The sequence below is a fragment of the Saccoglossus kowalevskii genome, chromosome 2 (assembly GCF_978046115.1).
Source record: "Saccoglossus kowalevskii chromosome 2, keSacKowa6.1, whole genome shotgun sequence".
NCBI lineage: Eukaryota > Metazoa > Hemichordata > Enteropneusta > Harrimaniidae > Saccoglossus > Saccoglossus kowalevskii.
The window spans coordinates 36,582,564-36,610,106 of record NC_140642.1 but is presented as its reverse complement, the minus strand read 5'-3'; the positions used below and the strand labels follow the sequence as shown (position 1 = coordinate 36,610,106).

The following is a 27,543-nucleotide window of genomic DNA, read 5'->3' as shown; positions in this document are numbered from 1 at the left end:
GAAATTATACTATCATCAAAACATATGCGATCACGTTCAATGGGCAATTGCAAGTACTGGTAAGCGTGACGTCATAGAAACCGAAATACGTCACAATCATGTGAAATTCACTACTCGATTGACCAATCAAATCTAAATTATTAATCAAATTATTAATGATTTGGGGTGTTTACCAGTAAGATTTTCAACTTTTGGTAAATATTTTGTCAGATAACAATCAATGTAAACATTTATTTTCACGTTTTATACGTTTATCTTGTGTTCATACGAAACAGAAGACAACATGACAAATATCAACTCAACAATCAAATTGCAAAAGTTATCATCAGCCTATGCCAGGTTTTTGCTGCGTTTGATAACGGATGGCAAATAGCGAAAATAATGAGCCAATTTGCTTTCTACGCTCTCTTAAACTCGAATTATATACTCTTGCTCTATGCAAACAATGAAACGTACATTAGATCGCAGTGTTCAACCAAACGAATGCTGACTGATTAGGAATCCTCGTGACCAGTGAATAGTTGAAAATTGAATACCAGATAAGTTATAATGCGATTACACATGAGACGGGATGAATAATTAGCCATCTAAACTTAACAGGAAATAAATATATGGTAACAGGGTTGAATTCGTCTTAAATTGAGAAACGAGAAAATGATATTTGCATAGTGTTTGAGTTATATGATATACTGACTTATCGCTGTTAGGTGTCAAATCTACACTTGCTTTTCATTAGTGTATAATATTGAATACAACATATGGCGATCTATTTATAGTACAAACTACCCCGTAATTGTCGATATCCCATTAAGTTAATGTGTTAGGACAACATTGTGAGCAACTATCGGCGAAAATTGTTTTCCAGCACACAAGCCTTATGATTTGAATGACATGGTCTTTTTATAATTTGTTATTCGACGTTTCCGCAATCCTATGACGGCCATTCACATGTGGCGAGATCGTAACTGACAACTAGTCTCACATAATAAATTACATTCTTGGGGACTGTGGTCAAAACGTGACTCACAGTGACAGTGTGGTGGTTTGTGGAATTTTCCATGTAATTGGTTAAGACAGATTCGTTACCAGGGAAAGAAAAAATAGCATACATATATTCGAATCTATATTACATAAATCACTGACAAATACAATCGACCAGAACAAATATGAATGCAATGCGTTTTGGTATAATAAACGCATTCTGGGTAAGTGTGAAATCGATGACATATGAGATTATATCGGATAATTGAGTCACGTGTTATTCTAATTGTTTTATTTATTTTAGTTTATGGAACATCGTTTTTTTACTGGTCATTCGAAGCATTTGGCCCCACTTCAGACGCTTCTCAGTTGAAAATATTGGATAATCAGCAGCAATCTGATGGCGTAATTAGTAGTAAGATAGAAGATGTTAGTCTCGATGAAGGTAATACATTTTATTTAGTTTACTTAAATTACCAGTAGTCGTTATCTGAAGAAATATTATTTTATATTATAACATTATCTAAATCAGTCTTCTTTGCTGTAATGTAGGTGTGTCTGGTAACTGTATTATTATCAATGGAACAACGCAGGTTTTACTGGCAGATTTGGTGTCAGCTTCAAGTTGCCTTGGTGACCCCGTAACATGTACATCGGGACTTTCTGTTGCAGTATGGCTCCATATTTCCAGTAGTCAGAAAGAACCATGTACTATTCTGACGTCAGGAGCACACAGTACAATGGCCAAAGGATTTCACGTATGTCATTACTATACCAATAATGCCCATTTACTGTATAACGCACGTCATTGCAAAGTCGCAAATGTTCCAGTACAAAGATTATAATTAGAAAATAATATCAGTTGAATATACCTTCGATAATATATCCTTAATAAAATGCGATTTTAGTTATTATTAGTTCGATATTCATAATTTAATGCAATATCCTTCGTTAACCATATTCGAGACAAAATATCCTGTCGTTACATTACAGATACACTACGGTGGAAGTGTCGATCCTGGTGCAAGCGACTATGGCCTACTGACCTTTGACATTTACGATGGGAGCACTTTATGGTCGCATGGTTACGATATACTAACAGATCAGAATACAGACTACTGGAATCATGTTGTAATCGTATGGAGCCAAACGAGTGGTTAGTTGAAACATATATCTTTACTTCAGATTCACAACACCTCATTTCACCTAGAACTGGCCGCTTTGGTTACATACCGACATGCGTTACATTTCACACAAATTTATGATCCATGACGTGTTTATTTATGTTTAACCACATATATGACGTGTTTATTTATGTTTAACCACAAATATGACGTGTTTATTTATGTTTAACCACATACAAGATGTGTTTATTTATGTTTAACCACAAATATGACGTGTTTAATTATTTAACCACATATATGATGTGTTTATTTATGTTTAACCACAAATATGACGTGTTTATTTATGTTTAACCACATATATGACGTGTAATTTATGTTTAACCACAAATATGACGTGTTTATTTATGTTTAACCACATATAAGATGTATTTATTTATGTTTAACCACAAATATGACGTGTTTATTTATTTAACCACATATATGACGTGTTTATTTATGTTTAACCACAAATATGACGTGTTTATTTTCCCAGCCACTATGACCATGTTTGTGAATGGGGTAGAGATCACATCGATCACGCCTGGTGTAGCTAATACGCGGAATTATAATACCGCTAATACATTGTATTTGAATGGCGATGGTGGTACATCGATCTGTAACGCGCGATACGACGAACTTGCTCTCTGGGAAAATAGCTTGAGTAGTGTGGATGTGTCTGCTCTATACGACTCTGTATATGCCGGTGAGTGGTAATCTACTGATTAATACCAGCACTAACATTTCACACAGACATATTTTCTCCATGTGGACAGTAAGTAACTGTTGTTACTGTATAAGCAATGGAATAGCCCATGTTATATTTCTAGTATGTATTCAAAACAACTATATACTGCATGTCACCTACCACGCATTACTGGTCGTCTATACTCTTATAGTACGGTCTGAATCAGAATGACAGTGCAGTGACGTCATATATGATCAATGTCCTAATAAGATATTGAGTGTACAATGACTCTTTTATTTCAGTTCGGGATGCAGTTATCTCACCCAAACCCGCTACGCGGAAAGGGTTTACATTAATCGATACGTATTAGCTATTTAAAAACAAATTCGACAACTTGTTAACAAACTTAAATAACATGTATTCGGAGAAATGCCTACAATGAGTTTTCTCTCGTGAAATGCGAGAATGAAATAATATGTAAAGAGAAAATGGAAATAGATAAATACGTATTACCATATTTAAATTCCACAAATATATATGTAACCGTGATTGGTTATGGCAATGAATAATCAAACATTGACTGAAAGCGTAAAGTGAAATATTTTAGTAGGTTTCTAGGCACATCTATTATTTTTCATTTATGACATGGAAGCATAAAAATGACAATATGAATACGAGACTGTCCATTTAATGGGATCATTACCCATCAGTTTGCGAATTTTCAATCAAAAGTTATTGATGCACTGAAATATAAATATATGACTTTTTACATTTAGACATGGTATTAGATGTACGTGTGTTTTCACTCTGAATTTATCGTAATCATAAATGTCAAGAAAGTGTAATACTAAATATTAATACAGGACAGACGATTTGAGATAAAGTTTGATAGTTGTGTTTATCCCAGTGTACCGGTTATTAACCTCCAATGGGGAAGTTTATGTTCTGTCAGCATTGGCCTGGTGTCATTTTACTTAACGGTATACTTTTAGTGGGTGGTCTCTGTGTCGCGTTGTTACCACGTTTTCGTCACTTCAATATGACGTAATCGTATTTTTAAGAGTCGACATTATGCATTAATTGTGCACATTTATTCCAACATTCCATGTAAATTACACGGGAAAACATATAACACAAATATAATATTTGTACATATTTTATGAAACCCCGTTGGGTGACCTACAAGTCATAGGATTGCTATTTTTTATAGCAGCTAAGCGACTCGGATGTAATTGTACACGATTGTATATAAACGTACACAAAATTTCAATTGTGCAGACAGATAACTGGAATATCAATTAATAGGTAGCTCATCTGTCTGCGATGTCGACATGTTTACTGTGATGAGTTTGTATACCGTGTTTCATATTGTAATATATGTCTTTTTTCCCCATGTACAATAAAAAAATAAATTCAAAACTCACACGTTCGCACAACCATGTCATATATATATACTGTACAGGGATAAGTGTCTCTTTTCATTGTTGACTTTGCTCATTTGCTTGGTTTTAATTTAGGTATAAGCTAATTTGCTATAAGCGAAATGCACGAAAACAAAACCCAGCGAATAATTAGGCCTTACACAGTATGGGCATTATATGAATTAGTCGTATGTGTGTGGATTTACCACGTAATTATATACATCTGATTAAATCGAGGGATACGTGATTGCTGTGTTCCCAACTCAGGATTATAAATATATATATATGTATATTTTGACAGTAACGACACCCACTATTACAACTGAATCGTCGACATTTGCAGTCACTACAATGGGAAATACAGGAACAACCGAAGAATTACTGGGATTGGTGCAAATCAATGAACGGGTAAATTTATTTAGCATTATTTACGAAAGAATTCAAATATATAGACGATATGTCACGTGGTTTCGTGAATTGAGATATCGTGCTTTCGTCTTTTGACAGCATTTGTAAAAAGGTATTTGTACAATATAAATATTTCACTTATTATAGAAACAGTAATATTGTTCATGAAAAGCCGTGACTGAATTAACACGTATTTAGTGTACTGTATTTAATGTACGTGCCCACGATTCCAGTATCATCATCTTTGAAACATATCGTTTTAATCTATTACAAATGACATGCTTATTTCATAGTTCATTTCTGGGACAGACTCACTTCCATCACTTATTAGTATGTTGAAACAATTGACTAATATCACGAACAATAATCCTGAACTAACATCGGAAGAACTGATGATAGCTTTGAATATTTTACAACAAGTAGCAGAGTTAGGGAATTTTGATAGTAAGAGTGCACTTGCCGAAGACAAGAATGAAATCAGAAATGTAAGTAGGTGTTTAAACGATTAAGAAATACAGACTTTACCGACGAGTGAACTACACGAATTCTATAGATTAGTAGAAAGGTTATGTTGATGATTTGTCTCATACAAAAATGATTACAAAACGGACGTACGGTATAATCATGATGTGTTTTCCCTTGCCTTGGATACTATTCAATGTGACGTGTTTTTCCTATTTGTATTCAAATACAAAGCAAACAAAAACGACGGTATTATGATTAACCACGTAACTCCAGAGTTGAACGTCATATCTGAGAATTAATTATCGGCACAGAAGCACTCGTACATGACAACTAGATGTATATAAATGCAATGTCACATGGGAATATACAAACAAAACAACTAGATGTAAATACATACAATGCCAGTGTTTCTCGTCATATTCAATGTGCATATAACGAGGTTTGCATGTAAATATTGCTGGATATTAACATTCATCAGTAACACAAATGTGGTACTGTGGTTAGCGTCACTTCTCAACATGGAAGTCGTGTGTTCTATTTACTATCCTACTAACACACATTTATTCGTATTCCTTCTAAATCATCTCATATTTTCTGTAATGTTGTTATCGCTAGAACTTTCTTGCTACTGTTGACAATTTGATCGATAGTGATTATTCGCATTTATGGAGAGCATCAGCACAGGTAAGAATAACGTTAGAATTAAATCTGTATAATTGTCGCAACACGTGGCACATAGTCACATTACACATATCTATTCATAATAATATTCAAAGAGATTGCCTCATTTATGATATGCTGGAGGCAAAGAATTTCTTTTAGGGTATGATGCTCAAAGAAAAATACCATTTACGGCATGGTGTTCAAAGGAGAGATTTCATTTTCGATAAGTTGTCCGATAAAACAATTATTTAGGGTAGTATGTTCAAAGAAAGGACATATTCATGGTACAGTCTTCAAAAAATGTATGGTGTTAAAAAGCTTATTTAGGATTTTGCGTTTTACTAAGGGAGTGGTTTGTTACAGAAGTCGAATTTAGTGTGTGGTGTTCAGAATAGAGATATTGCATTCACATTTGGACAATTAGACATCTAAAGTAACATAATCCAGCACACCATATCCTGGATTTATTAAAATACATTTGTAATTCTGTCATTACTCAAGATTTGTAGATTATGTAATAGCATTTCGTTTGTTGGTTGGTTGCAGGAAAATCCGAATTCCGGCCTCGACTTAATACACTCGATGGATGAGTTTGTTGCTGCAATAATCGTGGATACCAATTTTGAGGCAGTTGATGTGAAATCAGATAACCTTGGTATGTGTATGTAAATTAGGTATATTTACGCAAATTATGTAGGTTTGTGTAATTTAAGTAGATATTATACTCATTGGGTATATTTATGTACATTAGGTGTGTATATGTAAATTAGGTATAATAAAAATAATATAAACAATAATACAATAATGTTACACTGCACTTTTGAACATTCTAGCGACTTATATTGTCATACATCTAATAGTCAAAGTGTTTTGTATGTGTTGATAACAGAGTTGATAACAGAGGTGACCAATGATGACGTCGATATAGAACTAGAATTCACGCAAGGAGATAACCACGTGTACATACCTTCGGAGGCTTTTTTATCAGGTATGAATTACATAACGCACCATAACACCAGTCATCACACCCAGGGCGTCCGAGATTTCTCTGATTTCTCTAAATGAAGCACAACACACTATCCGGTTGATTTTACTGTGATTAGTTGTATGCCGTATTACCGTGTTTTTTTATTAATTGCTTCTATTGTTGACATACGTCTGTATTTAATGTCATTGCAATGAACTAGACAGATATGTTGAGCTCAAAATGTCAACTATTTGTTTAACCATTAGGAACTGTTGAACGTCGTGTCATTGCGGTTCTTATGAGTGGAATATCCGAATTATTGAACGATGAACGAAATGAGTAAGATTTACGAATATTACAAGCATAAAATATACTCACATACAAGATATTCATAAATTAAATTATATGCAATAACTGGTATTTGTATGATATGAGTTGATTTGTTGTGTAATATGATACAAAGTTCAGAGGAAATTGACGTCCTAGTTAGCCCTGTGACGTCACCAAGGAAAATGTATTTTCATGTTGGCATCAATTCACGTGTTCTCATGTTTCTCTTCTTAATTTGTTATTTGGAACGATCTGTTAATATGGGGAACGTTTTCCCTTTGCTTTCAAATTACTCATGAGTAGATGATTGACCGCTTTACCACCTGCTCCCATCTCAGCTTTCACATCCGATGAGAAGCTTCTCTCCGATTTGATGTTATTTCTGACCGTCTTGGGAGTTGTTGGCATGTTGTTTTATGTTCAGCTTTATTTGAGAACTGGCACCCACGTTAACGAGATAATTAAAAGACAGTGTAGATATAGTCATTGCTTCTTTTGATGAGATCTGGAACCTATTTCGTCCTTATCACTTCTTGTTGCTATTAACATTTCAACTATGTGTATACATGCCTCGGATTATACAATGATTGTTGCATCTACTTGTGTTTAGATACTTCATCCATCATCGATAATATAGTGGTCCTTTTCTCTCTCACTTAGTGCATAGTCATCTGATATGGCAGTGTTGGTAGTATATACGAATATGTACGCCCAGCGCTGCAATACCAGCGTGTCAGCTTGATGTTAAATTGATTATCGATGTATTAATATTTTTTCATATATGCTTACTTCATCTGTGCACAAATTAAATTACATCCAGATAACAATTAAGTAACAACTATTAGATATTGACGTTCCTATTCATAATTCATCCCAAACTTTTGAAAGTCGCATGCATGTAAAAAGTGGTTATTAAGATATATCTTATGTCTGTGTGAATTCGATTGTTTTACTATTGTTTGTATTTTTTATTTATTGACACGTTTAACCGACATTTTTTACAATGTTTGAACTAGTAAACTTAGTCGCCAGTAGTTGATAATTATGTCAGTTGTTATCTACCAATTCTTATGTTGGTGTTGAACAGTGAAATATGTAAACACTGCACACAAACTGATGTGTCAATTTGACTTTTCTTCCAAATAGTTCCAGCGGTACAAATATCAATACACCCATTATGTCAGTCACAATCCATCCTGAAGCAGTGGGCGAGACGTTTAGTAAAGATGTTAGGATATTGTTCTCGAATACAAATGTAAGTTTGTTTCACACTCATTTTGTATGAAACAATGTTTCAAAAAACAATTATATAACAATGTTCTTCTATTTATGCAAATAAGCAATTGCCAATTAGCATGCACATCGATCTGTAATATAATTATATCTATATATTTATTTTACTTTAATTCATATTTATTTCAGACAAGTTTCTTTAGCCCAGAGTGTGTTTTCCTTGACGAAAAGTAAGTATATACTGAACATTTTTTGTTTTGAACACGTATATAGATAAAAAGAACAATAGTTATCATGGAAACACTACAGCCCTACGTTTATCTTGTCACTATCTATTTTATCTGCAGTTATTTGTGGTCTGATAGAGGGTGCCATACGGGGACCACCACTGAATCAAGCACAGAATGCATTTGCAACCATCTTACAAACTTTGCAGTATTGATGTCAGTCAATAATATTGAGGTGTGTAATCCTCGGATTAATAATCAAATCAAATATTCAAATCAAATCAGGCCAGAAGGCTGATTTTAATAATTTTTTGTATTGCAGCTATCTGCTGCTGATGAAACTGCACTCACTATTATTACGTATGTTGGATGTTCCCTGTCACTTATTTGTCTCTTATTGGCCCTGGCGTTACTTCTATATCTGAGGTGAGCTACATTCTAACAAATATATATAGTGCTTGATGCACTCTTTTTTACATAGTAATCTCAATAAACAAATAGTTAATTATTTATTGGAATAAACTTATCGAAAACGGTATAACTTAATTGCATTTTGTATATGTTCGCAGAGAACTGACATCTACACGTATCATAATACTGAAAAACCTGATAGTTGCATTAATGATGGCGGAGATGTTGTTTATCACTGGTATAAACGCCACACACAATGAGGTAAGTTAATGCACACACCTTGTCGAACCCCCCGGACACCATACATCGGTAATCCATGAACATTTGAGGTGTATATATTTACACGATTCTCTGCAACATATATAGACGCGATGCTCTCTAAACCTAGTTTCCTTTGAACGTAAGTTTGCCTAAATTGTATGCTAATTGGTTTCATGCGTTAAGAGTGAAAATTAACAGTTAATAGAAAATATACATTTTCTGTTTTGTTAAAGAATGTTGATTACAATATGTTCTATTTTCACATTACTCAAAAACTCTCACCACCTCAAATTTGCATTCAAAATGTATTTTTTAAACACACTGCTATAGCTTACTTCAGAATGTTTTTGTTTCTCCCCTCTCTCTACTACGGCCTGTTTACAAACAATAGTTGTTACGTATTGAGGGCAATAAAACTTGACACTTGTAACCACAATGATACAAACATTTTATGTTTACAGACTCTGTGTACAGTTGTTGCTGTGTTGCTTCACTATTTGTATCTGGCTGTATTTTCATGGATGTTGGTCCAGGGAGTTCAGCTTTTCATGAAGATAAGAAAAGTGTTTAATTCCAACATCCGGGTTCTTTACTTTTGTCTTTTCGGATGGGGTGAGTGACACCTACATAACGTATTTGATGGATTTAAATGACCAATGACTGAGTGTGTGTGTCATAGTCATATTTAATATAACACACAAGGGAGATAGGGAATATGTTTCACTACAATTGTGCGCCGACTACATGCGTTTTTTTATAAATAAAATATTAATTCCAAACACATCATCTTTCCAATTTCCATTCTGTTTCACAGGATTTCCCGCCATCGTTGTCGGGATTACATTAGCGCTTGATTACCGTGGTTACGGAACAGATTCTCAGTAAGTGGAATATCGTGTAAGCGAGTATATTATACAGGTGACATTGTGGAGACCGACTTTAATCAACCCCCGATTTACAAGCGGACACTTAGTCGTAGATTCACTACTGAAATCAAGAACAACTCTAATTTTGTTTAATTATATAATTGCTAATTTGCAAAAAATAATGTGGCATGGTATGTACACGTGGTTATCCCTTTTCGTGGATTATAACTCTATATCGACATCATCATTGGTCACCTCTGTTATCAGTATTTTGACCATTAAATATATGATTCCTCAGGCATACAATAATAATAATCCGACTCTAATCACTCATATATTGTTCTGTGTATGGCAGTCACCTCTAATGAGCAATGTTCTGAACGTATTTCAGTTGTTGGTTATCAGTTGAACGTGATACTATCTGGGCATTTGTTGGTCCTGCTCTGCTCGTCATTCTGGTGAGTGTCACTCATGATCACCAATCCCATTCCCATACTGTGGCGCCTGACAACTTTGAGTCGGCCACACCCTGTGTGAGTTGGGGAAAGCGACAAGTCAGAACTCGGATACATGTTGCCAAATATCCCAATGGTTGTATGCATAGTGATTCGAAGAAGTATCGGTTTAGATGTAGTACCTGTATTGCTAAAAACATCGATCGTACGTTCCTCTATATCTTATTTCGTCAAACGTTAAGAGCAAGGAACACTGAAGTATATGATATAATTTCCGTAAGCTGAAAGTTATGACATCATATCTCATACTGCGCGAAGAACACTTGACCACGAATGGTTAAACCTGCAAGGAAGTTTCACTAATATTATGTACCACATTTGGTGCGATCAACACAGTTATTATGAACTATTAACATGTTTTTCTGTTAATGCAGGTAAACACCGTTGTTCTCATTCTTGTGATTAAAGTGTTTATGAGCGTCAAATCCAACAAAGACAAAACCGATGTAGAGAAAATAAGGTAACCTCATGGTTAATACTAGCTTTTATCCTACATATATTGCGTACTATATGTAATGCATGACCCTCAACACTGTGCTTTTAAGAAAAAGCATACACTGCATAATATATATTTTAAGGACCCTCCCCTATTCTGAATAAGACGTCTCTGATAATATTAGCGTGTCTACTCACTATGACATTGATATTGTGAATGCAATGTGCATGTATTCGTACTGTGAGTCAGGGTACTACTATCGTTTTAATTGGTTTGCACTGAAGTCAAAGTTATAGTTGAAAATCAGTTTGCGCATACACACATTAAAAAAACTAAGAATCATTAGTAGCATTACAAATACCTAATTTAATACAAGCGATACAATAAATAGTTTTATACAATAAATAGGATACTGAGAACAATTTTAGGATACTGAGAAAAAGTTGAGACTACTGAGAATGAGTTGAGGATACTGAGAATGAGTTGAGGATACTGAGAACGAGTTGTGGATACTGGGAACGAGTTGAGGATACTGAGAACAGGTTGAGAATACTGAGAACGAGTTGTGGATAGTGAAAAAGAGTTGTGGATACTGAGAACGAGTTGTGGATACTGAGAACGATTTTAGGATACTGAGAACAAGTTGAGAATACTGAGAACGAGTTGAGGATAGTGAGAAAGAGTTGTGGATAGTGAGAACGTGTTAAGGATACTGAGAACAGGTTGAGAATACTGAGAACGAGTTGTGGATATTGAAATAGAGTTGTGGATACTGAGAACGAGTTGTGGATACTGAGAACGATTTTAGGATACTGAGAAAAAGTTGAGAATACTGAGAACGAGTTGAGGATAGTGAGAAAGAGTTGTGGATACTGAGAATGAGTTGAGGATACTGAGAATGAGTTGAGGATACTGAGAATGAGTTGAGGATACTGAGAATGAGTTGTGGATACTGAGAACGAGTTGTGGATACTGAGAACAATTTTAGGATACTGAGAAAAAGTTGAGAATACTGAGAACGAGTTGAGGATACTGAGAATGAGTTGAAGATACTGATACTGAGAATGAGTTGAGGATACTGAGATTGAGTTGAGGATAGTGAGAAGGAGTTGTGGACACTGAAAACGAGTTGAGGATAGTGAGAAAGAGTTGTGGATACTGAGGATAAGTTGAGAATACCGAGAACAAGTTGATGATACTGAGAATGAGTTGAGGATACTGAGAACATGTTGAGGATACTGAGAACCAGTTGTGGATACTGGGAACGAGTTGAGGATACTGAGAACAGGTTGAGAATACTGAGAACGAGTTGTGGATAGTGAAAAAGAGTTGTGGATACTGAGAACGAGTTGTGGATACTGGGAACGAGTTGTGAATACTGAGAATGATTTTAGGATACTGAGAAAAAGTTAAGAAAACTGAGAACGCGTTGAGGATAGTGAGAAAGAGTTGCGGATACTGAGAACGAGTTAAGGATACTGAGAACGAGTTGAGGATACTGAGAACAGGTTGAGAATACTGAGAACGAGTCGTGGATAGTGAAAAAGAGTTGTGGATACTGAGAATGAGTTGAGGATACTGAGAATGAGTTGAGAATAGTGAGAAAGAGTTGTGGATACTGAGAATGAGTTGAGGATACTGAGAAAAAATTGAGAATACTGAGAACGAGTTGAGGATAGTGAGAAAGAGTTGTGGATACTGAGGATGAGTTGAGGATACTGAGAAAGAGTTGAGGATACTGAGAATGAGTTGTGGATACTGAGAACGAGTTGTGGATACTGAGAACGATTTTAGGATACTGAGAAAAAGTTGAGAATACTGAGAACGAGTTGAGGATACTGAGAAAGAGTTGTGGATACTGAGTATGAGTTGAGGATACTGAGAATGAGTTGAGGATACTGAGAATGAGTTGTGGATACTGAGAACGAGTTGTGGATACTGAGAACGATTTTAGGATACTGAGAAAAAGTTGAGAATACTGAGAACGAGTTGAGGATAGTGAGAAAGAGTTGTGGATACTGAGAATGAGTTGAGGATACTGAGAATGAGTTGAGGACACTGAGATTGAGTTGAGGATAGTGAGAAAGAGTTGTGGACACTGAAAACGAGTTGAGGATAGTGAGAAAGAGTTGTGGATACTGAGGATAAGTTGAGAATACCGAGAACAAGTTGAGGATACTGAGAACAAGTTGAGGATACTAAGAACGAGTTAAGGATACTGAGAACGAGTTGGGGATACTGAGAACGAGTTGGGGATACTGAGAACGATTTTAGGATACTGAGAAAAAGTTGAGAATACTGAGAACGAGTTGAGGATAGTGAGAAAGAGTTGTGGATACTGAGAATGAGTTGAGGATACTGAGAATGAGTTGAGAATAGTGAGAAAGAGTTGTGGATACTGAGAATGAGTTGAGGATACTGAGAATGAGTTGAGGATAGTGGAAAAGAGTTTGGATACTGAGAATGAGTTGAGGATACTGAGAACAAGTTGAGGATACTGAGAACAAGTTGAGGATACCGAGAACGAGTTAAGCATACTGAGAACGAGTTAAGCATACTGAGAACAAGTTGAGGATACCGAGAACGAGTTAAGCATACTGAGAACGAGTTGAGGATACTGAGAACAGGTTGAGAATACTGAGAACGAGTTGTGGATAGTGAAAAAGAGTTGTGGATACTGAGAATGAGTTGTGGATACTGAGAACAAATTGTGGATACTGAGAACGAGTTGAGGATACTGAGAACGAGCTGAGGATAGTGAAAAAGAGTTGTGGATACTGAGAATGAGTTGAGGATACTGAGAACGAGTTGTGGATACTGAGAACGAGTTGTGGATACTGGGAATGAGTTGTGGATACTGAGAATAAGTTGAGGATACTGATAATGAATTGTGGATACTGAGAATGAGTTGAGGATACTGAGATGAGTTAAGGATACTGAGAACAAGTTGTGGATACTGAGAATGAGTTGTGATAACTAAAAATAAGTTGAGGATACTGAGAATGAGTTGAGGATACTGAGAATGAGTTGAGGATACTGAGAATGAGTTGTGGATACTGAGAATGAGTTGTGGATACTGAGAATGAGTTGTGATAACTAAGAATGAGTTGTGGATACTGCGAATGAGTTGTAGATACTGAGAATGAGTTGTGGATACTGAGAATGAGTTGTGGATAGTAAGAATGAGTTGTGATAACTAAGAATGAGTTGAGGATACTGAGAATGAGTTGAGGATACTGAGAATGAGTTGTGGATACTGAGAATGAGTTGTGGATACTGAGAATGAGTTGCGGATACTGAGAACGAGTTGTGGATACTGAGAATGAGTTGCGGATACTGAGAACGAGTTGTGGATACTGGGAATGAGTTGTGGATACTGAGAATGAGTTGAGGATACTGATAATGAATTGTGGTTACTGAGAATGAGTTGACGATACGGAGATGAGTTAAGGATACTGAGAACGAGTTGTGGATACTGAGAATGAGTTGTGGATACTGAGAATGAGTTGTGATAACTAAGAATGAGTTGAGGATACTGAGAATGAGTTGAGGATACTGAGAATGAGTTGTGGATACTGCGAATGAGTTGTGGATACTGAGAATGAGTTGTGGATACTGAGAATGAGTTGAGGATACTGAGAATGAGTTGAAGATACTGAGATGAGTTGCGGATACTGAGAATGAGTTGTGGATACTGAGAATGAGTTGCGGATACTGAGAACGAGTTGTGGATACTGAGAACGATTTTAGGATACTGAGAAAAAGTTGAGAATACTGAGAACGAGTTGAGGATAGTGAGAAAGAGTTGTGGATACTGAGAATGAGTTAAGGATACTGAGAATGAGTTGAGGATACTGAGATTGAGTTGAGGATAGTGAGAAAGAGTTGTGGACACTGAAAACGAGTTGAGGATAGTGAGAAAGAGTTGTGGATACTGAGGATAAGTTGAGAATACCGAGAACAAGTTGAGGATACTGAGAACAAGTTGAGGATACTGAGAACAAGTTGAGGATACTAAGAACGAGTTAAGGATACTGAGAACGAGTTGGGGATACTGAGAACGAGTTGTGGATACTGAGAACGATTTTAGGATACTGAGAAAAAGTTGAGAATACTGAGAACGAGTTGAGGATAGTGAGAAAGAGTTGTGGATACTGAGAATGAGTTGAGGATACTGAGAATGAGTTGAGAATAGTGAGAAAGAGTTGTGGATACTGAGAATGAGTTGAGGATACTGAGAATGAGTTGAGGATACTGAGAATGAGTTGAGGATAGTGGAAAAGCGTTTGGATACTGAGAATGAGTTGAGGATACTGAGAACAAGTTGAGGATACTGAGAACAAGTTGAGGATACCGAGAACGAGTTAAGCATACTGAGAACGAGTTGAGGATACTGAGAACAGGTTGAGAATACTGAGAACGAGTTGTGGATAGTGAAAAAGAGTTGTGGATACTGAGAATGAGTTGTGGATACTGAGAACGAATTGTGGATACTGAGAACGAGTTGAGGATACTGAGAACGAGCTGAGGATAGTGAAAAAGAGTTGTGGATACTGAGAATGAGTTGAGGATACTGAGAACAAGTTGTGCATACTGAGAACGAGTTGAGGATACTGATAATGAATTGTGGATACTGAGAATGGGTTGTAGATACTGAGAATGAGTTGTAGATACTGAGAATGAGTTGTGGATACTGAGAACGAGTTGAGGATACACAGCACATTGATTTCTATTCAGCCTGTCTGCATATCTCTGAGACTACACCGAACAATCAGTGCCTACAGAGGTTCGCCATGATTTACATACCAGGGGGGCTCTTTTGTTACAATCCAATAAAAATGTGCCGAATCACGGTCATAAAAGTCTTAGCCATCGCTTAGGGGTGCTATTTGCCTGATTTTCCAGGCTGGGTACCTAAATGTTAAGCATATAGCCGAAGCTATATACATGATTAACGTCGTTAGCACTCATATAATGATGTCATTAAATAATACCGTGTTAGATTTCACACCATGAAGGCGACATATTTTTTACCACTGTTCCATTTCTATTTCAGGTCTGGTGTGCGTGCAACGGCTTTATTGCTGCCTTTACTGGGTTTAACCTGGGCGTTTGGTCTGCTGGCGATTGACGAATCAACAGTTGCTTTCCAGTACATATTCGCTATTCTCAATTCACTGCAGGTAGATTTAGTACATACTATTGTGTTTGAACCAATTTGAAATTTGTGTGTATTGAATAATAGGTATGTGCACGCTTATACAATTTGGAGACTATCGTGAATATTTTTTCCGGAATGTAAATTTATGTCAATTATTCAAGTCCTACTTATAAATTGTTCATCGCCAAAATATGCCACAAGATACACTGATGTGGTCAGCACCATGGCATTTTGCTTTTTGCAGAGGGGTCCTTCTTCGGACCAGTTATAATCTCTAAGGAATGCTTGATGAGGGTCTTTTATCACATAATTAATCTAATGATCGCTTATTAAACACTGTTTCAATACGATGTGTCTCTAGATTCTGAACTCGGTGCTCATTTGCATATCAATGTCGAATTAGTGGAACGTCGACGGTATATATAAAAAGTGTTCCCATAATCGACACAATTGTGATTAAATGAATGTTATAAGATTATAACTCATGTGCACAAAGTGAGGGCGAAATACCAACTTGATAATGTACTTGTTATCTCGTCGGGTTACTTGCGTTATTGGAATTGTATTGTAGCACTAACATGATACAATTCTCACTATTTTTTTTATATATACAGGGACTCTTCATTTTTGTGTTCCACTGTGTGTTAAATGACGAGGTGAGTGGCACTGGGCGCGGTGAGTGGCACCCAGCACATTATATTGTCTCTGTGCCTTTAAAACACCAGGACAAGCTGCAAACAACAAATAGTTAAAATATTATCGATTTGTAGTGAATTTGATTAGCTTCACATTGTCTTTATTTTATTTTCATGTAATGCTACACAAATGCTCACCAAAAACAACACGCGTCTTAGGTGTTAGTTATGCGAGATCAAGTTGTGGGGCAAAATGATACATGAAATAATTTGTATACATTCGCAACATTGACACGTTGTCATTAATCGTTAATCCGGTCGTTAATCCGGAATAATGTTGTAAATATTCCTTTTATTTATTAGTTAAAACCCTACAACGATAGAATTCTCGGCGGTTAGGATCAATTTTAATTTTAACATTTTTATTGAACATTTTAATACTGAGTATAATGAGATATAGGCATGTTAACTGCTGTTTACAAACAAAACAAGAACATATTTATCACAACAAATGTAAATAGTGATATCAGATTATGTGAACAGTAAACGTCACGCGATGCGAAATATCGACTTATCGTATTTGTTTGTTTAGAAAAATAAAAATAGTGTTCTCGCATTAACAAATTAAATGATACATAGACTTAATACATAGTCATATTCATGAAATACTGATATTTGAAATATATCATAACATTATGAGTGAGTTTAAATTCGCTACAAAAAGCTACTGTGGATTCGAGCTAGTTCCCGGAATATTGTGTGTTGTTTGCATCACTGTGGATTCGGGCTAGTCCCCGGAATCTTGTGTGTTGTTTGCATCACTGTTGATTCGGGCTAGTCCCCGGAATCTTGTGTGTTGTTTGCATCACTGTGGATTCGGGCTAGTCTCCGGAATCTTGTGTGTTGTTTGCATCACTGTGGATTCGGGCTAGTCCCCGGAATCTTGTGTGTTGTTTGCATCACTGTGGATTCGGGCTAGTCCCCAGAATCTTGTGTGTTGTTTGCATCACTGTGGATTCGGGCTAGTCCCCGGAATCTTGTGTGTTGTTTGCATCACTGTGGATTCGGGCTAGTCCCCGGAATCTTGTGTGTTGTTTGCATCACTGTTGATTCGGGCTAGTCCCCGGAATCTTGTGTGTTGTTTGCATCACTGTTGATTCGAGCTAGTCCCCGGAATCTTGTGTGTTGTTTGCATCACTGTTGATTCGGGCTAGTCCCCGGAATCTTGTGTGTTGTTTGCATCACTGTTGATTCGGGCTAGTCCCCGGAATCTTGTGTGTTGATTGCATCACTGTGGATTCGGGCTAGTCCCCGGAATATTGTGTGTTGTTTGCATCACTGTGGATTCGGGCTAGTCCCCGGAATCGTGTGTGTTGTTTGCATCACTGTGGATTCGGGCTAGTCCCCGGAATCTTGTGTGTTGTTTGCATCACTGTGGATTCGGGCTAGTCCCCGGAATCTTGTGTGTTGTTTGCATCACTGTGGATTCGGGCTAGTCTCCGGAATCTTGTGTGTTGTTTGCATCACTGTGGATTCGGGCTAGTCCCCGGAATCTTGTGTGTTGTTTGCATCACTGTGGATTCGGGCTAGTCCCCGGAATCTTGTGTGTTGTTTGCATCACTGTGGATTCGGGCTAGTCCCCGGAATCTTGTGTGTTGTTTGCATCAGTGTTGATTCGAGCTAGTCCCCGGAATCTTGTGTGTTGTTTGCATCACTGTTGATTCGGGCTAGTCCCCGGAATCTTGTGTGTTGTTTGCATCACTGTTGATTCGGGCTAGTCCCCGGAATCTTGTGTGTTGTTTGCATCACTGTGGATTCGGGCTAGTCCCCGGAATCTTGTGTGTTGTTTGCATCACTGTGGATTCGGGCTAGTCCCCGGAATCTTGTGTGTTGTTTGCATCACTGTGGATTCGGGCTAGTCCCCGGAATCTTGTGTGTTGTTTGCATCAATGTTGATTCGGGCTAGTCCCCGGAATCTTGTGTGTTGTTTGCATCACTGTGGATTCGGGCTAGTCCCCGGAATCTTGTGTGTTGTTTGCATCACTGTGGATTCGGGCTAGTCCCCGGAATCTTGTGTGTTGTTTGCATCAATGTTGATTCGGGCTAGTCCCCGGAATCTTGTGTGTTGTTTGCATCACTGTGGATTCGGGCTAGTCCCCCCCCCCCGGAATCTTGTGTGTTGTTTGCATCACTGTGGATTCGGGCTAGTCCCCGGAATCTTGTGTGTTGTTTGCATCAATGTTGATTCGGGCTAGTCCCCGGAATCTTGTGTGTTGTTTGCATCACTGTTGATTCGGGCTAGTCCCCGGAATCTTGTGTGTTATTTGCATCACTGTGGATTCAGACTAGTTCAACAATCTTTATTTTGGTGTTAATATCCCAGTGGTGAACGTACTGTGTTATTTCATGAAGAACGAGGCAAATATTGTGTTTTCCCGGGTCCGTCACTTCCATTATGTTGTGTCATGTATTATTACATTATTAAAAATATATATTTCCTATATCTAACTGCGAGTGATAAATTTTTCATAGCAGGATATATCTGTTAATGTGGCATGTAGTGCATTCACTATTCAAACCAGTATCAGTACAGACCCATGTGGTATTTTGACAATTATACGAGTATATATTTTATTCCTGTTTTAATGATTACTTTTGTTGTTTTTTGACATTAAAAACTAATTATTAAAATCGTAGGCCAGACTGATTTTCCATTTGCGATGGATTCTACATGGGACACATTCATTTTAATATTCCTGGCTGTTAAGCTATCAAGTTGGCAAAGTCTATTATATTTCCACGTTTTGAGCTGTGTCATTTGATGGTCGAGTCTGTTGCTCTTAAAACGCTGCTTATAACGACATTGTTATCTATACTTGGATGTTATTTAAATTCAACTCGCAGCATTTATATGTAATGACTTTCTTGATTGTAGGTAAAAGGGGCACTGAATAAACGTCAACAGAAATTAGCGTCACAAGCCGACGAGTCCAGCTTCTTCACCAGGATGATGGTACGATTCCCCTCTACACACCCATTTTTCGATGTAATCGTCTCTACTACAAGTCGCTTATCGCTTTCATGCAAATACTGTCAGTTTCTTTGAAAGACCTTTGAGTTTGTGTCGTGTGACAACTTATTTTCGTTTTTCGAACAAGCTATCGAAATGAAGTAAACACCATTACATGTAGGTCCTGCGGTCGTGATGTATTTAAAAAGACCTGCCACAAAACACACCGAGAGAGCATCTATAGCAGTTATTTTATCTGTTCATCAATGCATCCCGTTGCCATGGGCAATCACTGCAATATACTTCAATGTAAATGTACATTAAAACGAGTTACATGCCCTTGTGTAAATGTCATTCTCTGTCACCCCTCTTCACAGCGTTCAGGTAAATCGTCGATCGGTCCAGACGAACATTCGACTATGACCAAAAGCACAAGCGCCCCAGGTAAGCACGAGTCAATAAGAATGCACGTTGCGTGTGTGGTCATGTTAAATTGTCATTAATTCGCAGATTAGATATTTTTCGTCTTAAGGCAAGCAATGTGTTAGGTGCGATAATATATATAATTATATATATATTCCTGTGTGTATTTTTATTCTCACTTTAAGGTAGAGATGCAGTTTATTTGGCTTGCTTTTTAATTGAGTAATTAGACAATGAAGATGGTATTATATATCCAGCATGTTATATATTTTCTGAAAGCTTATTATACAAACTTTGTAAAACTTGTCTTTATTTTAAATATCCAGAATGCGTTTTTGATTTTGGGTCAAAAATATGCTTTTTTGGACAAAAGTGGTTTAAAAAAAATTAGCTCAAAAACTTCAAGTCCGTTTGTGGGTAAAATTACATCACTGGATACCTTGGTATACTACTAATTCAAATGCGTCCACTCATCTCTCTAACGGCTTTCAAAGTCGCACAGCATGACCTCAAAGTTCACTCTTTTCTATTTTTGCATAATTTATATATCCATGTTAATTGCGGACTTGTTATTTTTGTTCCACTCGCAGTAATAAACTTTCCGGACGCATTTTGAAGGGGGAACACCTTGTCAATAATGTGTGAAAATTTCGAGGCAAATGGCCAAAGCGTCTATCAGCTATTTTAATTTAAAACCCAAGAATTAACCAAAAATAGAAGACGAGAAAAAGGCTAATTTGCATATTTGCGCGTTAAACCGGGAATTACTGCTTTGTCATACTTTGTCATACTTTCTAGACTATTGAAATTGAAAGTTAACGTATAGACATAGACATTTTATGTAAAATTGTTGGACCAGAACAACTGCTCTTGAATATATAAATCAGAAACACGTCATTCATACCAGTGTTTTGATGGGGTCGGTAAAAACACGTGTCAATGCCCAGTAAACATGACGTCATCTCATGAATAATTAAACAGGGGGCGGTCCTAGGAAGGTGACTTTTTATCACGATCAAAACATCATGGCTTCTCTTCGATGTATTTTCAATAAAAAATCTACGAGTATTTCAGAGCCTATGGTTTTCCGTGAAGAGTACAAAGTGGGATATTAAATTAATTATCCTTGATGATTTTTATGTAGTATTTAGAACCAACTCCAGGAAGCGAACGCACAATAATAAATAATCGCGTAATCCTCGAATCGAAACGCGAGGCACAGAAGTTTTGTTCAGCGTTTCCAATCCCATTTTCCCACTGCAACATATTTGTTAAAAGAAATATTTGAATTCTGTTCGTTTTTTAAGGAGGCAATTTTTTTATTTTTTCCGATTTTGGTAACGCCTTATTCAGGGATTTTCTAAGACAGTCGCAGACAATCAGCGCACGGATGTACGTACTAGTACAAAACATGCTGTTGTACTACCGGCGACGCTCGCTGCAAGGAGAGAGCTCCAGCTCCTAACGTAAAAGTTTTAAAACTTCGACCGGTTTTATATAATTTGTGTTGGAAATCTGACATGACATGAGTGCAAAATTAAGGTGCATTTTCGAGCGGTCGAATTTTTCTGAATAGAAATCAGCAAATGAAAAAATAGGAGTGCTAAACAGTGTGCTCGTTAGTTTTAAAAAAATGGAATGTCCGTCAAATTGACGTAAACTTCCCCATTTTTCACGGAAAAAGCAACGGTCGTGGTTGAGTTGCAGGCTAAAGAACTCAAAAATCAAAACAAAATCATCAATCAGTAAGTATTATGACAAGGAAAACAAAACATCAGACGCGGAGAAGCGGTCAGCGCGTCAAAAGAGTTGTTAATGTATCAAGTTACCTCTCTCTGTGATTTATTTTTCATTGAAATTATTTGGTTGTTTTCAATTAATTTTAGCGTACCTCTGCAATTTATTTTAGCATTGTCAGTTGTTTGTTTCATTGAATTAAACGGAGTTCGTCCGGTTGCAAACAAAGCTGTCTCGTACCACCTAGCACCTAGCATTGGACAAAAGATACACGAAAGTTTGTATCTCCCCGACCCAGTGCAATATATCCGGTTAGAATCAAAGCTCACGTGTCCCTTATTTGAGGGACCAGATTCTGCCGTAAATTCGGGATGGGATTTAGAAAAAAAAGGACTTTTAAGGTGTATTTTGGCGTCATTTTCGGACATTTCAATCATTCCTGATGCCTAATATAGAGTCTAAGTTTTACCGTAGTCATTTACGTCTATTCAAGAGTATGATGTTTATTGTGACTAGCGTGAATGGGTAAGCTTCGTTTCGACAATGAGTTGTTATCACTGTGAACAATGTTAAATTATTCTTCACATGCTCAGTTTATTTTTTGAGAACAATTATTTAAAAATAAAATCTCTCAGTCAATCAGAAACTCGGATTCACGCCTTCAGGGAAAGTCACGTTTAGACGCTCACATCGATTTTGTTTTTCGTTCGGCGGGCTGATGCCTTCAGTGTAGCTTTTGCCTCTTCCGACATAGAAATCATCTGAATCTTCTTTCTACCTCTCTTTCTTTTCACACCACGCATAATGTAATGATAAAAATTAGGAAAAAACGCTGAGGAAATATGTTTGGTTTGCTAGCGAGCGATAACTGATTCGAGAATAATTGCACATGCGCGTGAATTGAATGAACTATGACCCGTACAATCTCGATATGCATATTGTCAATCAAAGGTCCTGTTATTTGCTTACTCATGCAAATTAGGCAATTGGGCATAAACATTGCCACGTGCGAGTGTTTTTTATTTTTAACCAGAAAATAAACAGCAATTTTAATGGTGTTCCAATAAGAATTCATTGGTCAAATTTTCACAGAATGTTCTTTAGATAAAAATCTATATAAAAAACGAAAAAAACTATTTTTGATTGAAATTCACTAATAAACTGCATCTCTACCTTAATTGTTTGTTTGTCTTTATTCGCATCTGTATTGCATTTTAGTCATAATCCTAATAGGGATACGAACGCAATAAAGATAATTATTAAATGTTACATTACCACCTCTAGGGGGCGATATACTGAAGTTTCGATTTGGGGGAGACGAAACAGTCAGCCGCATACTGATGTTCTCCCTTTTTCTTACTTAGCTACTGCCATGTAAACAAGATGGAGCAACCTTCTCAGTAATGGAATGGACCGGATTCAAGTTGGCGGTAACAGACGACCATGTTACTCCTATATATCATATAGAGCGACGAGTTATATTATTACTAGTTATAAATTATATAATTCAATATGTACAACACGTACCATGTTATAACCTAACTACAATTGTGAGTTTCAGCGATAGAGACACGTGTAGTAAAACATAACAATGAATCCACGGCGTTTTAGAGTGAGTCATAGTTTGTATTTTACCTCTATACCGCCCCGTCACGTTTGACCAGTCATGAAGGTCAATGACGCTTGGATGTTTATTTTTTCTAATCGACAATGGCAATTCTATTTACTGTCACCATGTGTGAGTGTGTTATGTATATAACTGTACATTTAAACGTGTAAATCTAACTCCCATCTTAGCAATAAGTGCAATGGAATATAACACTACAACATTGAACTTGAAGGAATTGCACCCAGCTATACGGCAGTAAAAATGAAATAGAAAACTTTTGCATAACTAGCATCTGATACTAACTTTTTTTTTATTTATTTTATTTTTTTATTTGAGATACCAACAGGTTTCCCCAATAACAGGCACTCAAATACAAAAAAGTACAAAAATATTTACAGAAATAATATAAAATTAAAAGAAAGACCCAAAGTTCATGGCATTTAAAACAGATTTCTTAAAAGAAGATAGACTCGTAAAAATGTCTACTGAACCAGCAATATAAATACAATTTGAAAAGTCAAGACAACGAGGGATAAAAGAATATTTTCTGAGATTACTGTGACAAAGAGGTAGTTTGAAGGAATATACGGAGTGGAGATTTCTGGAGGGAGCATGAAAAGGAATGTTGGAAATAGTGTAGGGAGAATAAAAAATATTAATAATTAAATAAAACGAAGGTATAATTCATGATACAGTAATGATCCAAATGGGCGAGAAATAAGATAACATAAGTGTTTGACAAACCTTTGTTGGACCCGCTCAACTTTACCAACCAGGTATTTTTGGTGTGGTGACTAGATTTGAGTACAGTATTCAACACGACTTGATTTTTTTCAATTTTATTTTAATATGTTCATTCTCATTTGTATTTATGTTTCACTAATTAAAAATATTTAATATAACAAAGTAATCACATTTATTGTTATATATTTCACAATTGTTACAATAAGCAAGCAAATAAGCAAATCCCAATAATTGTGTACAAAAGCTGGTGGGACAATCAATACATCACTACATGGTACTTAAAGTGAGGAAATATAGAGAGACTATCCACTTTTATTTGTTTTTTATTAATTTTGTTTGTATGACCATTTACGTTGAAAATCGACATATTAAAACGCAGGATGTCCATTTATGTGAACAACTATTGCATCTCTACCCTAACTTATATTGTGTATACATTTTTTTATATGTAATGTGCATAATTAATGTATATTTAATAAATATAATATTCATTGGAGTTAATGATAAACCGCATTTTGCACTGGGGTGGAAAAGACGTTTTAAGGGTTTAATTCAATCTCACATAAGAACATACAAGAATGTGTTTAATACCATTCATAGAAATGTTCAATACAATTTAAAATGAGAACAAAACTTTAAAAACCCCATTACAGACATTTTCGCCTGATAGGGCTCCATGAGTCAAAATTTCTCTCACTGTCACCCAATAGTTGTTCAGGGAATACGAGTGATGAGTTTATGTTGATCCTTATTGGTAAAAACCAGGGCCTGAATTGCCACCACTGAACAACAGCTATGTTATGACATGTGATAGCATCGAATGTCACATGTCATTTACCCTTTGTAGTGTTTAGCGCCATCAGGCGGACGTTTTTATTTGATTTATACTGAGCTTGTAAACTCATTTTATTTTTATTTTTATTTATTCATTCGGTTACAATGACAATTATGTTTCCGTCTCAAACTGAAATTAAACTCCCAAAAGCACGGATATTCATTATTCAACTACACTGGTATTTACAAAATAATAAATGTTGACACCGATGATTACTCGCTCTATTGTAGTCCGCCACTGTAAATTAAACTGGTTTTATAATTAACAGCGGCTTTTTTATTCGGGTATTTTATTGAATGCACACTTTAAAATTAGAGTAATTATAGAGTGAGACATTTAGTACCCGAATTGATTACTCTTGGAATGGTGTGTGTCAAATACACATGAAAGTCGAAGTAAGGGAATATTTATTTGAAATCTGGGGACAGGCAAACATTTATCCAATATTATTTTAACATATGCCTGATGATAATTTGTTTTATTCGCCCTTTTCATTTTGATTGCATTATGGCAATCGTGGGACCCATATATGGGATGTCGTAGTTCAGAACGCCGACTGGCTACCCAACTAGCTTATTTTGTAATCTGACCTGTCCCACTTTTCCCACTTAATTTAAATGAAACTATAAGTAATGCTTAGTATTGGAATTATACGATCCTTGTAAATTACAGCAAATGTTCAAAATTACCGTTTTACATATTCTATATTATGGACGTACTTAGCCAGTGTTGCACATGGTACACTGTTATGTTTTGTATACTGTTTTTCTAATTACGAGTATAGCATTGTATTTTCTGTCTGACGAAATAAATATATGTAATATTCTAATGTATCCGTATTCTCATTCATACTAGACCCCCCCCCCCCAAGTCGGATGTGAAAAGTATTCTACAAATAAAGATCAAATCCACTGAACTCTAGAATTTAGGCAAATTTCACTGCAAAAAAATTATAACAGTTATATAAATGACCAAAAATGACAGTACAAATCAGCACTGAGATCACGACAAGGAATGTGTGATGCAAATTTGATTGAAATCCATTCATTGGTTGTAAAATCAAGTAATGAATATGCAATCACTATGGCATACAAGTTTTGAATTGTGGTTGTGTGTTTTACATAATCCATGAACAGGGAAAACACAATATTTGAAAAGTTTATTATAAATAGTAGACATGTTATTAAATCCAACTTTGCTATGTTTCAACCTAAAAAATAGAATATTTGCTTCCTTCAAAATTTATTTCACACCAACTAAATTCAACGCAAAATCACTAGGTCGCCTCTCAGACATATCGTATACGCATTTTATGTTTTCAAATGTCAAAAATGCAACCAATAATAACCTGTCAGTTACAAACGTAAAATCGGCTAAAATAACCTGAAATTAATTTCAGTGTTTGAAGATTTATTTGTAATTTGATTAATTTTGATAATCAGTGTGCAGATTTGTAATAAACGCAATTGCAATGAGATTAACAATACATCAAAACCACCTATAAACTATTTGTATTTAATTCAAAGATTTGATTACAAATTTGATGAAAAACTAGTAGATTAGCGACTTAATATGCATAGATTTGGTCTCAAACTATCAAATCTAATTCAAATTCAGGAAGCGGTTCTCAAATACAACTAAAAAATACTACTAATCAAAGTTATATGCAACTCAAAATGAAATACCGCGGTTTTTTTTTTAATTAGTCTAAACAGTTAATAAGCAAATTAGCCTAAAATTTGGTTAAAATCCGTGAATTTCAAATTAGGTTGAAATGTGAAAATCAATACGCAAACATGCACACACGTAGGTAAAAACAAACATCTGAGGTTTGGAACGAATAAGTTGACATGGATATCAAAAACTTGTAAAAGCGGCGATACATTTCTAGCTATGGAATCGTGCGACCTTGCTCACTAAAGATGAGAGTTTTAGGCTTCTTTGGAAGGACCCTGCTCGTCGAAAAGGCAAACTGCGCACATACGTATTAATAAAACAGTATACTAACAATTACAGTATCGTGTATCAGCATGAATCTTGCACGCCCCCAACGCTCATATTTGGCAAAGTTGTGTGTAGAGACAATTTCATTTTAATGTAGCCCACCATCTGGTTCTTCAGCAAAGGATTTTGGGTGAAGTGAGACGTATCCACTGTTATGAAAAATTGAGAAAATGCTTTCTATAACTTGAGAAATACTGAGAATTAGTTCAAATTTTCAGTGTGCACATTACTCATGTAAACTAAGACCAAGAACAAATAGTAATTGAAATCAAAATGCTACAAATGAACAACAAATTATTGCCACAAATGTAAAAATTATTTTGGTCGTTAATAGAATGACACTTTCTCCCTTT

General features: G+C 36.1%; 1 protein-coding gene across 1 annotated transcript; it reads left to right on the top strand.

Annotated features, from left to right (window-relative positions):
- The first annotated feature begins 283 nt into the window (after window positions 1-283).
- LOC102810298 (adhesion G protein-coupled receptor L4-like) lies at window positions 284-23,559 on the top strand. Its single transcript, XM_085505806.1, has 25 exons — window positions 284-365; window positions 1,286-1,426; window positions 1,534-1,739; window positions 1,975-2,137; window positions 2,638-2,847; window positions 4,552-4,658; window positions 4,952-5,143; window positions 5,739-5,807; window positions 6,333-6,441; window positions 6,676-6,774; window positions 7,020-7,092; window positions 8,230-8,338; window positions 8,506-8,546; window positions 8,664-8,778; window positions 8,866-8,969; window positions 9,113-9,215; window positions 9,677-9,827; window positions 10,030-10,096; window positions 10,473-10,539; window positions 10,971-11,056; window positions 16,089-16,215; window positions 16,808-16,849; window positions 19,764-19,841; window positions 20,216-20,282; window positions 23,363-23,559. The coding sequence occupies exons 1-25, from the start codon at window positions 284-286 to the stop codon at window positions 23,374-23,376; spliced, it is 2,622 nt and encodes an 873-aa protein (XP_085361932.1). The 3' UTR covers window positions 23,377-23,559.
- The last annotated feature ends 3,984 nt before the right edge of the window (window positions 23,560-27,543 follow it).

Bases quoted from the DNA above. Each gene is read 5' to 3' on its own strand.
- LOC102810298 (XM_085505806.1), top strand. From the start codon at position 284: ATGACAAATATCAACTCAACAATCAAATTGCAAAAGTTATCATCAGCC. The intron at 1,427-1,533 runs GTAATACATTTT...GCTGTAATGTAG, and splicing joins AGATGTTAGTCTCGATGAAG to GTGTGTCTGGTAACTGTATT. The intron at 2,848-4,551 runs GTGAGTGGTAAT...ATATTTTGACAG, and splicing joins ATACGACTCTGTATATGCCG to TAACGACACCCACTATTACA.